At 36.4% G+C, this 12,702-nt stretch overlaps 6 protein-coding genes across 6 annotated transcripts; 1 reads left to right on the forward strand and 5 right to left on the reverse strand. All coding sequences in view use genetic code 12, as the record gives it.

Moving 5' to 3' along the window:
• Positions 1-266: 266 nt before the first annotated feature.
• On the reverse strand, positions 267-1,900 carry MEP2 (ammonium permease; the record flags this gene model as incomplete). The annotated part of the gene is made up of 1 exon (XM_007376614.1): positions 267-1,900. The coding sequence occupies one exon, from the start codon at positions 1,494-1,496 to the stop codon at positions 375-377; it is 1,122 nt and encodes a 373-aa protein (XP_007376676.1).
• A 1,422-nt stretch (positions 1,901-3,322) lies between these two features.
• SPAPADRAFT_142181 (uncharacterized protein) lies at positions 3,323-5,893 on the forward strand (the record flags this gene model as incomplete). The annotated part of the gene is made up of 1 exon (XM_007376615.1): positions 3,323-5,893. The coding sequence occupies one exon, from the start codon at positions 3,323-3,325 to the stop codon at positions 5,891-5,893; it is 2,571 nt and encodes an 856-aa protein (XP_007376677.1).
• An 81-nt stretch (positions 5,894-5,974) lies between these two features.
• Positions 5,975-6,589, reverse strand: SPAPADRAFT_56637 (uncharacterized protein; the record flags this gene model as incomplete). The annotated part of the gene is made up of 1 exon (XM_007376616.1): positions 5,975-6,589. One exon carries the CDS (start codon positions 6,587-6,589, stop codon positions 5,975-5,977), a length of 615 nt encoding a protein of 204 aa, XP_007376678.1.
• Positions 6,590-6,757: 168 nt separating this feature from the next.
• On the reverse strand, positions 6,758-9,913 carry MNR2 (putative Mg(2+) transporter; the record flags this gene model as incomplete). The annotated part of the gene is made up of 1 exon (XM_007376617.1): positions 6,758-9,913. The coding sequence occupies one exon, from the start codon at positions 9,911-9,913 to the stop codon at positions 6,758-6,760; it is 3,156 nt and encodes a 1,051-aa protein (XP_007376679.1).
• An 862-nt stretch (positions 9,914-10,775) lies between these two features.
• On the reverse strand, positions 10,776-11,198 carry SPAPADRAFT_142754 (chromatin-binding transcription coactivator; the record flags this gene model as incomplete). The annotated part of the gene is made up of 1 exon (XM_007376618.1): positions 10,776-11,198. One exon carries the CDS (start codon positions 11,196-11,198, stop codon positions 10,776-10,778), a length of 423 nt encoding a protein of 140 aa, XP_007376680.1.
• Positions 11,199-11,561: 363 nt separating this feature from the next.
• Positions 11,562-12,693, reverse strand: SPAPADRAFT_62512 (D-arabinose 1-dehydrogenase (NAD(P)(+)); the record flags this gene model as incomplete). The annotated part of the gene is made up of 1 exon (XM_007376619.1): positions 11,562-12,693. The coding sequence occupies one exon, from the start codon at positions 12,652-12,654 to the stop codon at positions 11,602-11,604; it is 1,053 nt and encodes a 350-aa protein (XP_007376681.1).
• Positions 12,694-12,702: the final 9 nt, after the last annotated feature.

Here is a 12,702-nt window from a genome sequence, read left to right on the forward strand (position 1 = left end):
GGAGAGAGCAATTCTGATCCATGTAAATTTTTTTTTTTGTTTTAATCTTCCCGAAAATCTCCCAGGCAGAGATACCAAAATGGGTAACCCTTCCACATTCTTTTTCGCACCAAGAAATTTTTTGATTCTCGGGTTATTGTTCTCGTAGGGGGTAATCATTAGGCACCCGTTAAAACTCTCGGGAAGTTCAAAATGCTTTGTAATCATAAAAAGGCAAGGTCACGCTGTAAATATACTAAAAATAATACACTAAATCAATCATGTTTGAGGTATTAAAAATATTGATTAAAACGACATATACAAATAAATATACCAAGAACTGAAAAATATTAATAGGAACAATCTGTTTTCTAACTTTATAACTTTTAGATTAGTTAAACCTTTGATACATCACTATCGTTTTGGTTTAAAGAATCTTGACCGTCAACGGTTTTTCCTTCAATTGGAGTGGGTTCTTCTTCTTCTGGTCTGGTGGTAGAAGCTTTCAACTTGGCCTTGATGGCAGGAGTGGATCTGATTGGTTCCAAAACGTAAGCATCATGTTCTGAATCCTCTTCATCATAGTAAGCAAATTCACCAATTTGAGCCAAATCAGTACCTAACATTTCTTCATCTTCATGTAATCTGATTCTTAATTGTGGAATTCTGTCCATAACTAATAATAAGATGGAAGTAACTGTGAATGACCAAGCACCGATGGAAACAGAACCAGCCAATTGGTAACCTAATTGTTTCCAATGATGATTGATCCAACCACCAGCAATTTCAGTACCATCAATCATGCCAACATAATCAGCTGCAAAAAGACCAGTCATGAAACTACCAACAAAACCACCAACACCATGAAGAGCCCAAACATCCATACCATCATCGATTTGTAAAATGTTCTTTAAATCGACAGCAAAGTTACAAATAATAGCTGGGACAATACCAAAAATAATCGAAGTATAAACAGGAACAAAACCTGCAGCTGGAGTAATACCAACTAAACCAGCAATGGCACCAGTACATAAACCAACAGTAGACCACTTACCACCAGTTCTGAAGTAGTCAACAAACATCCAAGTTAAACCACCTGAAGCAGCAGCAATGTTGGTGTTGACGGCAGCATACCAAGAACGGATAGAAGCGTTACCAGTAGAACCACCGTTGAAACCAAACCAACCGAACCAAAGGAACACGGTACCTAAAACGATAGAAGAAACAGAGTGTGGTTTGTACTTTGGAACCTTACCTTGAGTTAAAGGATCATGTCTTTTACCTAACCATAATGAGTAGGCTAAAGCAGCAAAACCAGAGTTTTCGTGGACTGGACCTCCACCGGCGAAATCCAAAGCACCTAATTTAACTAACCAACCATTTCCACCCCAAGTCCAGTAAGCAATTGGGCAATAGACCACAGTCAACCAAAGGAATAAGAAAACCATCATTGGACCTAAACGAGCTCTTTCACATCCAGCACCAACCATTAAAATAGCAGTAGTGGCAGCGAACATACCTTGATAGAAACAAAACAAAATATCTGGAACTTTGGTAGCAATACTTGGAGCACCTAAAACACCTTTAAGACAGAAATTTTGTAAAGTACCTAAAAAGGCAGAACCATTATGAGCAAATGTTAACGAATAACCCCAGAAGAACCATTGAAATGTTGTTAAACAGGCAGCCATGATAGAAGCCCACATTAAAGACAAAGCATGCTTCTTACGAGATAACCCTGAATATAAAAGACCAACACCAGGAATCATAATCCAGACCAATGCAGAGGCAGTGGCCACCCATACCATATCGGCACCTTCGAATTGTTTATTTAAATCAACTTTGAACACATCTCCACCTGTTCCTTCACCTGTAAATCCTGTAGTATCTGACATCTTGTAGAATTAAGGAAATTATCTGCACAAGGAAAATTTTTTAAAATTCCAGGCCATGGACAATATGGATGGTATTTATATCATGGAAGACACGTAAAATATCGCCTTAGTTAGATCAATTACGAATTTTATTGTACGCAGATAAAGATCGCTGATAAAGCCTAATATGACTCTGCTAAAAGATCCCGATACGATAATTTATCATGAGCCAATAACATTTTGCAATTTAGGTGGACGAAAAATAAAAATAAAAATAGATGCAATTATTTTCTTTATCTATCAATAAAACAACAAAAAAAATTGTTTTAAAGATAAGCAATATGCAGGAAGATAACCGGTGCATCAGTTGAACAACAAGGAGAAGACTCTTGATTTGTTCGTTTGTGTGATTAATCAATTACTAATGAGGTGATCTTAAAGATTCCATTGTAATGGAGTTTGAATCATGATAATTTCAACTTCCACCTTCTCCGGGAATGCTTTAATCTGGAGGAGAAAGTTCCTTTAAATGTGTCAATAACTGAGAATAATATTCGGTGCATATAATCTTCGGTTATTATATTTCATTCAAAGGTAAAACTTGCCGAAAAATCCAAACGTATAGGAAAGATTGTCTGAATTTGGCTTAGCAATTCAACATCTTTCACTCAGTAGTCCCTGTAACTATACACACAATTGGATGTTATTATTAGTCGGACTAACTCCACCTTCTATTTGTTCTATAATTAAAACATATGGTTCTTGCATTTTGTGTCCGATTTCTTTTTCTGTGAAAAGATAAGAGAATCAATTTTGAAAATGAAAATTTTCAATCTATATTGCCAATTTTCAAGCACGCACAACATTGCCTTAGGCATGTATCAATGTGTTGTAGCAAATATTACGAACTCGTTCCCCCCTTACTCCAGGTTACATAATGTTACTTTATCTTTACCTTTATAAATTATTATCTAGAAGTCTTTATCTTCTCCACTTTTTCTCGTAATTTAAACCTTTCATTGCCATTGCATCATAAATGGAGCTGCCAAGACCAATTTCAAAAACTCTTACTGGCTTCAGGTACATCTTGCCTTGGTTGAGATCCTGGAATCAGCATATGCAGTACTAATCCGTCCTTGCCGTTACATCCATACCTCAACATAGTTTCAATGTTTATAGTTTGGATTAATGAAAAGTCGACTATAAAAAAGGGGAATATTCTATATCTACGTAGCTAAAAGGGAACAGGGATCTTTAGCTCATACCTTAATATATCAGCAATTACAAGATTAATTGCATTGACTACTAAATCGCCGTCGGTAAAAAAAAAAAAATCCCATGCCAAATAACGGCTAGAAACAACCGAAAAATTCCTGACCAGTGATCAATTCCGACGACAACCTCTTCACAAGAAGTTTCAGCCCCCTAATTGACACCACTAGTGTAATCAATTTCAAAAACACCAAAAAATGTCAACTGAACAAGTGAATGGTAATGATCAGGAGGCGGTTAATTTCCCCACCACTATTCTAACTTCAAAATCTCCTGATCAAGCTTCGTTAATTATTCCCAATGCACTTAATGCGTCATCTCAATTGGTAGGTAAAGATTTACTCAGTTGGTTCAATTATTACGCCACTATCGTTTCCAATTATAACCAAGGTTTGAGACAATTGATTGATCAAGGTTCTAAAATTAGCAAACAATCTCATGGTGGATTCAGTAATTTCCCAAAAAACTGGAATAATTTGATAAACTCGTTACAATTAGAATTCCAAGCTAATGAAACCGTTTACAAGAATTTGAGGTTGGAAATTATCAATCCATTAAAAGATTTGGCTGAAACTGACGTCAAATTGCCTGAACTTTTGATCAATGGTCAAGAATTGCAAGAAATTGCAACCAACATGAAAAATGGTAAACAGGATGCGGAAATGCAATGGAATTATAAAGCTCCTCAATCATTCGCCAATCTTGAAAATTATAAAAAGCATGAAACTCAGTTGTTATTTGATATAATATTAAATTATTTCCAATTGCAGAATGGGAAGATGACAAAGAGTTTAAGTGATAATGAAAACTCAACCAATTATTTGTTGGGAAATTTCAAATTAAACAATGAAATCAAGCAGCAATTAGACTATTTGGTAAACGCTGAGTTTGCGCCTGCACCTGAAAATAGAGGTTATGTCAATGATCAGATTCAACAGCAACAACAATTGAATAAGAATGCCCATCCTCATGCTGCCCACAAAAGATTGAGTACTTTTGGTAGAACCACGAGTAATGCTGATACTGTTGCTTCTGGTTCCTCATCCTCTTCCTCAAAGAAACCTTCAAAACTTAAATCCAGAGTGGGCTCCATTTTTGGAAGAAAAAAGAAGAAGGATAAGGCAGTAGCACTTGAATCGACCATTCCTGAGAATTCTGCACCATCTACCGCTCAAAGTACGCCAAGAATTCCACAAAGTAATGTTGTTCCTGTACCTGCTCCTGCACTTGCTCCTGCACTTGCTCCTGCTCCTCCACCTCAACCACGTCCAACTGATCCAATCCAATCTAGAGAAACAGTAAAGGAACAACCGCCATTACCAGCTGAGAAGAAAACAGTATTACCTGAACTTCCTGAAGCAGGTCAAGTAACTACCCACTTTGATGGAACCACTCCCGAACCTCCAGTTAGACAAATTAACAATATTCCTGAGTCTCCTAATGTTGTAGCTTATAAAGATACAGACGAAGAATCCTCATCAGATGAAGAAGGTCCTGAACAAATTGATGTTAGACAAAGATATGAAATTGCTGAAGGTACTCCCGTAGCTGCTTTCCCTACACCTCCACCAACTGAAGCAATTGTAGCTGCAAGAACCAGTTCAACCCTCGACCCTGGCTCACGTGTCTACAATAGAATATCAAATGAAATCACCTCGATTCCAAGATCAAGAGAAAGTTCTGGAAAGTATAGTTTTGAAGCAGGAGATGAAGCAAAGCCTCTCGCTGCCACTCCAAGGATGGAAACAACTGTCTTCCCTGAAACAAATGGATTACCTGAACCAAACTTGGAAGAATCTCCAAATAGAACACAAAATGCCCCACCTCCTCCACCTACCAGAAAGGTTGTTACGCATCAAGATCTTGCGGATCCTGGATCAGAAAAGAAGGCAAGAATTACTTCGCAAATGTTTCATAATCTTCCTGATGCTAGAGAATCTTTTGCTGCTCCTTCATATACAAGCAGCTCTATAAGACCGTTATCTAGTCAAAATACTGGTCATTCATTGAGAAGCAATGAATTGTTTAAACATCAAGACTTTGCTGATGCTAATACCGGATTAAATGCTTCAGTTGCCGAGGTTATTAATGCCAACTTCAAAGATGGTAAATTGCAAAAGTCTAATGTTCTTGGGGAAGTCGCGTTCAATTACAAGACTAATGGTGAAGAAATTCCTGAGAGTATCTCAGTGAAAATCCCACATCTGTATGAAAAAGTTATTGTTAACAAATCGTTTATGGAAGATATTGGCGATGGCACTTATAAATTACTGTCTACACCTATCATTTCAAAAACTTTGGGTGGTGTCAAGTATATGGATAGTCTAGATGAATCCAAGGTTCCAGTGATAATCCAACAAATTTGGAAATTTGAACCTCATCAATCGAGTTTAATGGTTAGTCTTAGATTAAACCCAAGCATACAATCAAAATTGAAATTAGACAACCTTGTTGTTTCTGTGGCTTTGAATACTGATATTGAAGCTACTTCTGCGTCTTCCAAGCCTCAAGGTGCATTCAATAAGGAAAAGAATAGAATTACATGGAGATTCCCGCAAGCTTTGGTGTTGGATCCTAGCCATAATGAAGAAAGATTTATTGCAAGATTCATGACCAATGGTTTAGGTTCAGAACATGAATCAGGTGTTCAATTGAAATTCCAAATTAAAAACTATAAATTCATTTCCATCTATGATAATGACGATCCTTCACAAGAAATTCCTACTTTTAGTAATTTAATTACTGGTACTTACACTGGACATTTGTGATTAGAAATGTAACCCTCACTTTATTGCTTTGTTTTATTATATACTTTCAAATATACATCACTGTACTTTTTTTTTTTATCTCTACTCAGATTTCTTTTCCTTTAAATCTGGTTTAACCTCGGGAGACAAGTCATTGTATGCAGCTTGCAAGCCTGATATTTGTTTCTTGAAAGTGTCAATATCCAATTGCTTCTTGTCAATTAATTGTTGTAACTTTTCAATTTCTTCTTGTTCTTGCTTTGACTTGAGTGAAGTGTCATTTGCAGTTGCTGCCAATTCCCTATATTCAGCTTCTTTAGAAACCATCTTCTTAACAATGGCTAAAACAGTTGCAATGGCTAACATCAAGTATAAAATGGCGCCACTCAAGTAAAGGTTACGTTGAGCGTAAAACTTACTTGCCAATTGGTCATAGCTCAACAGATGCTCATAATGATGGTTGTTAGAGCTGTCAAAGTATGGATTGTCAACAGCACCAGAATATCTATGTAATCTCTTCAAGCAATCTAAGAATTGTAAAGTCATTAACATTAACGAGAATATGACACCAACTTTGAAATTTTGGGAATTTTGACAAACTTGGGCTAAACTAACAATCTGTTGACGGACAACTTGAGGTAATGGTAGAACTAACACTAGCAAGATGATCATCTGGGCGATCATCGTGCAGAACACTAACGACATTTGAAGACTCATGATGAACTAATTTCTAATTGTATAAGGGGACGTTGAATTCAATGGCAAATCGTAAAAAAAGTTATCCTTGTGTATTTTTTTTTTTTTTTTTGCCAAGGTTGTGAAATTTTAATCCCCCTAGCGAGACAACCGTTTGCACGAGCTGAAAAATAATAAGCTATGTATATTCTACAAACCAAATACTCTTTTGGCATAGTTGTAAGCGCAAATACTAAACAAGATCATGCAACACACAATTCCCCAGAACCAGCCTAGACCATCGTAATCTTGACCTGGTACTATACAATTCATTCCCCATAACCCAGTAACAACATTGATTGGTAATACAATAGTACCTAAAATGGTAATTTTTCCCAACACATCATTGGTATCATTGTTAACTTTCGTCATGTCAATATTGATTTGAGCCAAATAGTTTGAATGGAATCTAGCCAATAATTTTTCATAATGGTTTAATGCTTGAACCATAGTAACTATATGATCTTGAATATCGCCAAGATACATTCCAATTTCTTGTTTGCCCAGATATGGATTTGTTTCAACTTCATTAAATCGTTTACTGAACCCCTTAATGACATCTGCTTTTGTTCCTAATAATCGCAATACTGACATGACCCGTTTACGACATTCACCAATTCTTCTCAACATATCTCCTTTACGTTTCCATCCTAAAATCTTGGATGCAGTAGACTTTGAGCTGGAACTTTTGCTGGAGCTTGACGATATAGATCCGACCTTGAATCGTGATCCTGGTAAATGTTGATGATCGACGGTTGATTTTGACCGCTTTCTCCATACAAATACATTATCTGCAGTCAGCTTCTTGGTATAATTTGTGGAACTTTTCTGTAATTGATGAGGATTAGGACGACGACGACGTAGACTGTGACGACTCGATTCAGAATCACTATCGGAATCTGAATCATCCTCGGAATCAGTATCACCGGAGTGCATCTTTAAAATGGCATCTTCAATTGCATTCACTTCATGTTCAATCGTATCAATCATAGGTGCAAAGGAATCTGTAATATCATCAATTAATGCATAGCAAATCCAATCGGAGCTAACAGTTAAATATTCCTTCAACATTCTTGCTCTTCTTCTAACATTAATCGGATGTGGAGTAGCCGAAAAATGGAATGTAATAACTGCATCCTTGAAGACAATTATATACATGTTTAGAGGCAGCAACTCACCTTCTCTGATCTTCTTTCCTCTTGATTTAACGGATGTGCTGGGTTGTTTCTCAACAAATGAAGGAGTTCTTCTTCTATCTTTTACGCTACCACCAAACATTGACGTGAAATATCTCCAGAGTTTTGACTTTCGATCCGAAATACTTACACCGTCATCATCAATGCAACTTGAATTTTCAAGCATTTCTTGTAATTTGCTCATCTTCTTTTCGTTCTCTTTGGCACGCTGTTTCCGTCTTTCATACACAACATCGAAAGAAGTGAAACAAATGAAATAATATGACTTGAACAATTCAACTTTTTCACGAGCTTCTCCTAAAAAGATATCTTCGGTAGTCAAAGGATGGATCCCAAATGTTTTGGAAAGTACCTTCATTTCTTCCTCAGTTGGATCTAACACATCCAACCAAAATGGTTCTGGTCTTGCTTCGCTTTCTAAAGTTGCCGAAGGAATATCATTTACGGATCCATAAGCTGTGCCTGGGCGGGGAGTCTCTGCTTCACCGGTAACCGTACCTTTAGAAGCTTTTGCTTGCATTGCCAAATTAGTAGAACTAATTCCAGAAGGAGTCAACATATTAAGATGATTTGATGATTCATGAAGAGATGATGTTCTAGTTGAAACTCGTTCACTATAGTGAGTTGGTTGGAAAAGATCTTCAAGTTTTTCATAGAGGGTTTTCTGTTGTTCTGTCTCACCATCTTCTTCTTCAGTACTGTTTTGGTCAGAGTTCACTCGCTTCTCTTCATCAAATGTGCTACTCAATACTAATCCACTTATTGAAGGTGAATGAATGGTCTTGTTTAAATCTTCTCTAAAATAAGTAAATCGACATAATTCTCCATTCAATTTCCCAGTTCTTTGGTTGTATTTACCATTGAAATTCCTTGTCAGGGATTTATTTAAAATAGTAGGAATCTTCTCCTTGCTCATTTCCCACGGTTGTATTGATGTGGGTCTTACTCTCATTGTATTCTCCTTCAGACCAAGTGTCTCAACTTCATTAACTTGATAGTTATCCATGAGCGGGGTTGTTTCGGTATACTTGGGCAGAGAAGATGTAGCACCCGTATCATCATGATGGATTATATTATTGCCTTCGAAATTAACAGTCTGAAACATATCTTCTTCGGGTTGCACTGAATGTTCAACTTCAGCTTCTTCTAATTCTTCTAGGACAAACTCTTCTAAAATTCGTAAATCGGGCCATTGAGATGTTTTAATAGCATCAGCATCGGTACCGTCATGATAATAGTCAGGGAAACAAACATCATCCAAAGATGTTGAATCACTTGAATGATCGGATGAAGGGTTAGATTCACCAAATTCAAGGGAATTAACTGAATATCCATCCTCGTCATGTTCAGAATGGAATGATGCACCTTCACCCGTTTCAAATTCTTCGTCTATATTAGTTGGTCTGAAAGGATTATTCCACGATCTTGCCCTGGCCAATTGTCGTTGCTCATGAGCATATTGATCCATATCAATTGCAATGGCAGAAGGACTGATTGGAGATTTACTAATGGTTGCACCAGAAGTTCCTGGATTTGGTGCAGTGGATATTCTGGAGTTCTTTAACAAATGTTGGAGATTCTTGTTGGTTAATGGTAAACTTGTGGCTGGATTATCGGTATATCTGCGATAAACTCCGTTATTAGTATCAGTATCGGTGTCAAGGTCGGCTTGTGGTTGCTCTTGCTTGGCAATTGGGGTATATTTCTGGGTAGTACGTCTTCTGTATCTTGCGGGGGATGAATGAAGATGTGCCAAATCGTTATGAGTTCTATGATCAATATAAGCCAGGTTTGCTATTCCAGATGGACTGGCGGTTCTGCTTGCTTCGGTGTAGTCATCTCCACTTTCTAAATTGGGTCTTGCTTGACGAACACCGGCTACAATGGAATCATGCCGTGATTTAGATGATCTATTGTTAGAAGAACCGGATTCTGGGTTGAACTGATGTGTGGTCGAGAGTTTCAGTCTTGGTGGTTGGGTATATGGCTGTTCTGAAGTTGGAGGTGGGGGTGGCGTGACATTGTAGTTAAGATCTGAAGGAGAGGGGGCCGACCGCTCCCCTTCAATAGCATTGTAATTTCCCTTGGGATATTTTCTTGATTTTGCCATTTGTAAATGCGGTGGGTATATTCAGAAAGGGTAATCGGTAGTGAACAGCTAATGACTTAAGCCCTGATCTGTTGCACGGTTTCAAAAAAAAATCAGTTTAGGCTAATATAAAAAAAGATGGAATCAATTGAAGAAAATTTCAAGTCACAAGATATTAAAAATGAAATGTGTAGATGGTGATACTAGCTAACGTTGGAAATGATTAATGACAAAGAGTTTTAGGAATATAATAAAGTGGGTTAGAAACATAAGGCAATATCGTTTCCGCAAAAGCAACCTAATTAATTCAATTTTGTATTAATTTTTTCTACTGCGATAACAAAAAAAATTCCAAATCACAATACGAAAATATTTTCTGTGCCTATTGTTGGAGTGGTGGAAATGGAGGCTGTTCTCCACCCACGTGAGCATTTACCTTAAATTAAGAGGAAATTGTAGTGCAATTATTAGCTTTACAATCACAACAAAACAATGCGGGCTAAGACGAAAACATACGAATTCGTACAAATATTCAAGATAATTATTATTGGTAACCAACTGGCCCAGTGTCCTTGATTTTGTACTAACCAAGAATAATCACATTTTAATTTGTCAGGTTTTTTGTTATTTGCTCAGTACAAGAAAAAAAAAAAAAATTGGTTATGTACCACAAACTGGAATAATTTACTCTACACATAGTTTAGCAGTGCGAAAATGAACAGGAAATGCGCTTGAGATTTCCTAATCTGATATTAGCGTATCTAACACATTAAATACTTTCTATTTATATAACCGAATAGCCCCTGTATGGATAAATTGGCACATTTCATAAATTTGGCTGTAAAAGCAAAATGACATGTACTATGTAATGTTATTAGAAGTTCTAATCATCAGCATCACTTTCTTGTTCTTGTTTAGCTGGAGGTTTCTTTGAAATGTCAACATCTTCAAACTCCTCTTCATCATCACTGTTTTCTACTTTTTGTTTCTTGGTTGGCTTTTCTTGTTTAGAAGGGGTGGCCGATTTTGGAACTTGACCATTCAAAACATCCAATGCGTTCTGAATCTTGTTGGTGTTTTCTAATAACTTATACCAGGTGTCTTCAGTTAATGAAATTCCCTTTTTACCAGGTTTTCTTTCACCATCTTTATCAATGTAGAATTCTCTAATATCAACTAGGTTGATGTTGTTGAATTTACGAATTGTGACTTGCTTCTTTTTATCCAATTCTATAACGGTTTCTTCGCCTGGACTAGAACCAGCGTTTCCACCTGCCCTATTCGAAAATGATCTCTTGAATGCCATTGTGAGTGATTGAACGTTGTAGATTTGTTCACTATACCGCGTGTCTTGTTAACGTGTTTTTACATGGGTTGGTTTTTTTTTTTTTGTTTGTTTGCTCTTTAATCTCCGAAATTTCGACCGTGCATAGGGAAGAGTAAAGATGTTTGATAAATCAGTTTAAACAAATTTATCAATCACAAAATGTTGGTTATATTGGAATGTGACGAATGGTTACTCCTGATTATTGTTGAAAATGAGTAGAGGAATTTCCTTGAAACTTCTTGGGTATTTTGTTATTGCATTTTACCAATTTTTTGCAACAATTTCTCAATATTAACTTCCATCTATTCATGGCGCCTACTAAAGGAAATGTAAACAAAAAAATTTTATATTAAAAGTTGTTACAATTACTCTATAATTCTATTTAATCTCTACCTGGGATACCGCTTGGCCAAACTTCATTGAAATGTTGTTTGCCTAATAAATCTTGAACTTTCTTAACCAAGGGAATATCCGTGGTATTAATATTATGGACATTCTCCTTAATATTCCAATAACTATCAATGGCAACCTTCAATTCTTTAATATTAGAAACACCTAAAACAATAGCAGTACTTTCATTCCAAGTTAATTCCGAAGATGTTTGTTTGGTTGTTTCAAATAACCATTCTCTTAATGCAAATCTTGTGGCCAATTCTGCCAATTCTACATTGTCCTCCTTTAATAATTGCTGGGAAATATCATATACTTTATCCTTTAATTCTTGGCTGGCAGGATGGAATGAGTGGGTTATATCTGATCTTAACAATGACATTGAAAGAATCGAGCCATTCATAACTTTTTGAATACCGCACTCATTAATTAACCTGTCATAATATTCAAATAATTTGATATTTTGTATACATCCATTACAATATGATAAAATTCCATCAAGGGGTCCAATTTCGGGATTTGACTTGGCAAGCAATGCAATCTTGTACAAAAATTTTATTGGATAGCCAGAAATCCCAATATTCTTGACCTTACCTTCAACCTTTAACAATTTCAACTCTTTCAAGGCTTCAATTATCTCATTTTCTTCAACAAATTCAATATCGTGCATGTATACCAAATCGAGATAGGTTGTGTTCAATCTCGTTAATGATCTTTCAATTGATTTACGCACCAGGGAACGGGAATAATCAAAATCATTCAACTTAACTCGTCCAACTTTAGTACAGATATAATAAGATTCACGAGGATAAGTGATCTTAGTCAAGGCATTTCCGATCAATTCTTCAGAAGGTCCATAATATGGTGATGTATCAAGAGCGTTAATTCCAAGATCAAATGCAGTTTGAATAATTTCTTGGATTGGAAGCAGGTGAGGATCAGATGAATATTGCGTGTTAAACACAGCACCTCCAATAATTAAAGGCGGGATATTTTTGATTGAATATGGTTCAACCACCTCAGATTTACCAATAGCTTTAGTCATGTAGTATGAAAGAACAAACAGCCAACGATGGGTGGTGGTGGTGGTGGT

Source organism: Spathaspora passalidarum (genome assembly GCF_000223485.1).
Source record: "Spathaspora passalidarum NRRL Y-27907 unplaced genomic scaffold SPAPAscaffold_6, whole genome shotgun sequence".
Taxonomy (NCBI): domain Eukaryota; kingdom Fungi; phylum Ascomycota; class Pichiomycetes; order Serinales; family Debaryomycetaceae; genus Spathaspora; species Spathaspora passalidarum.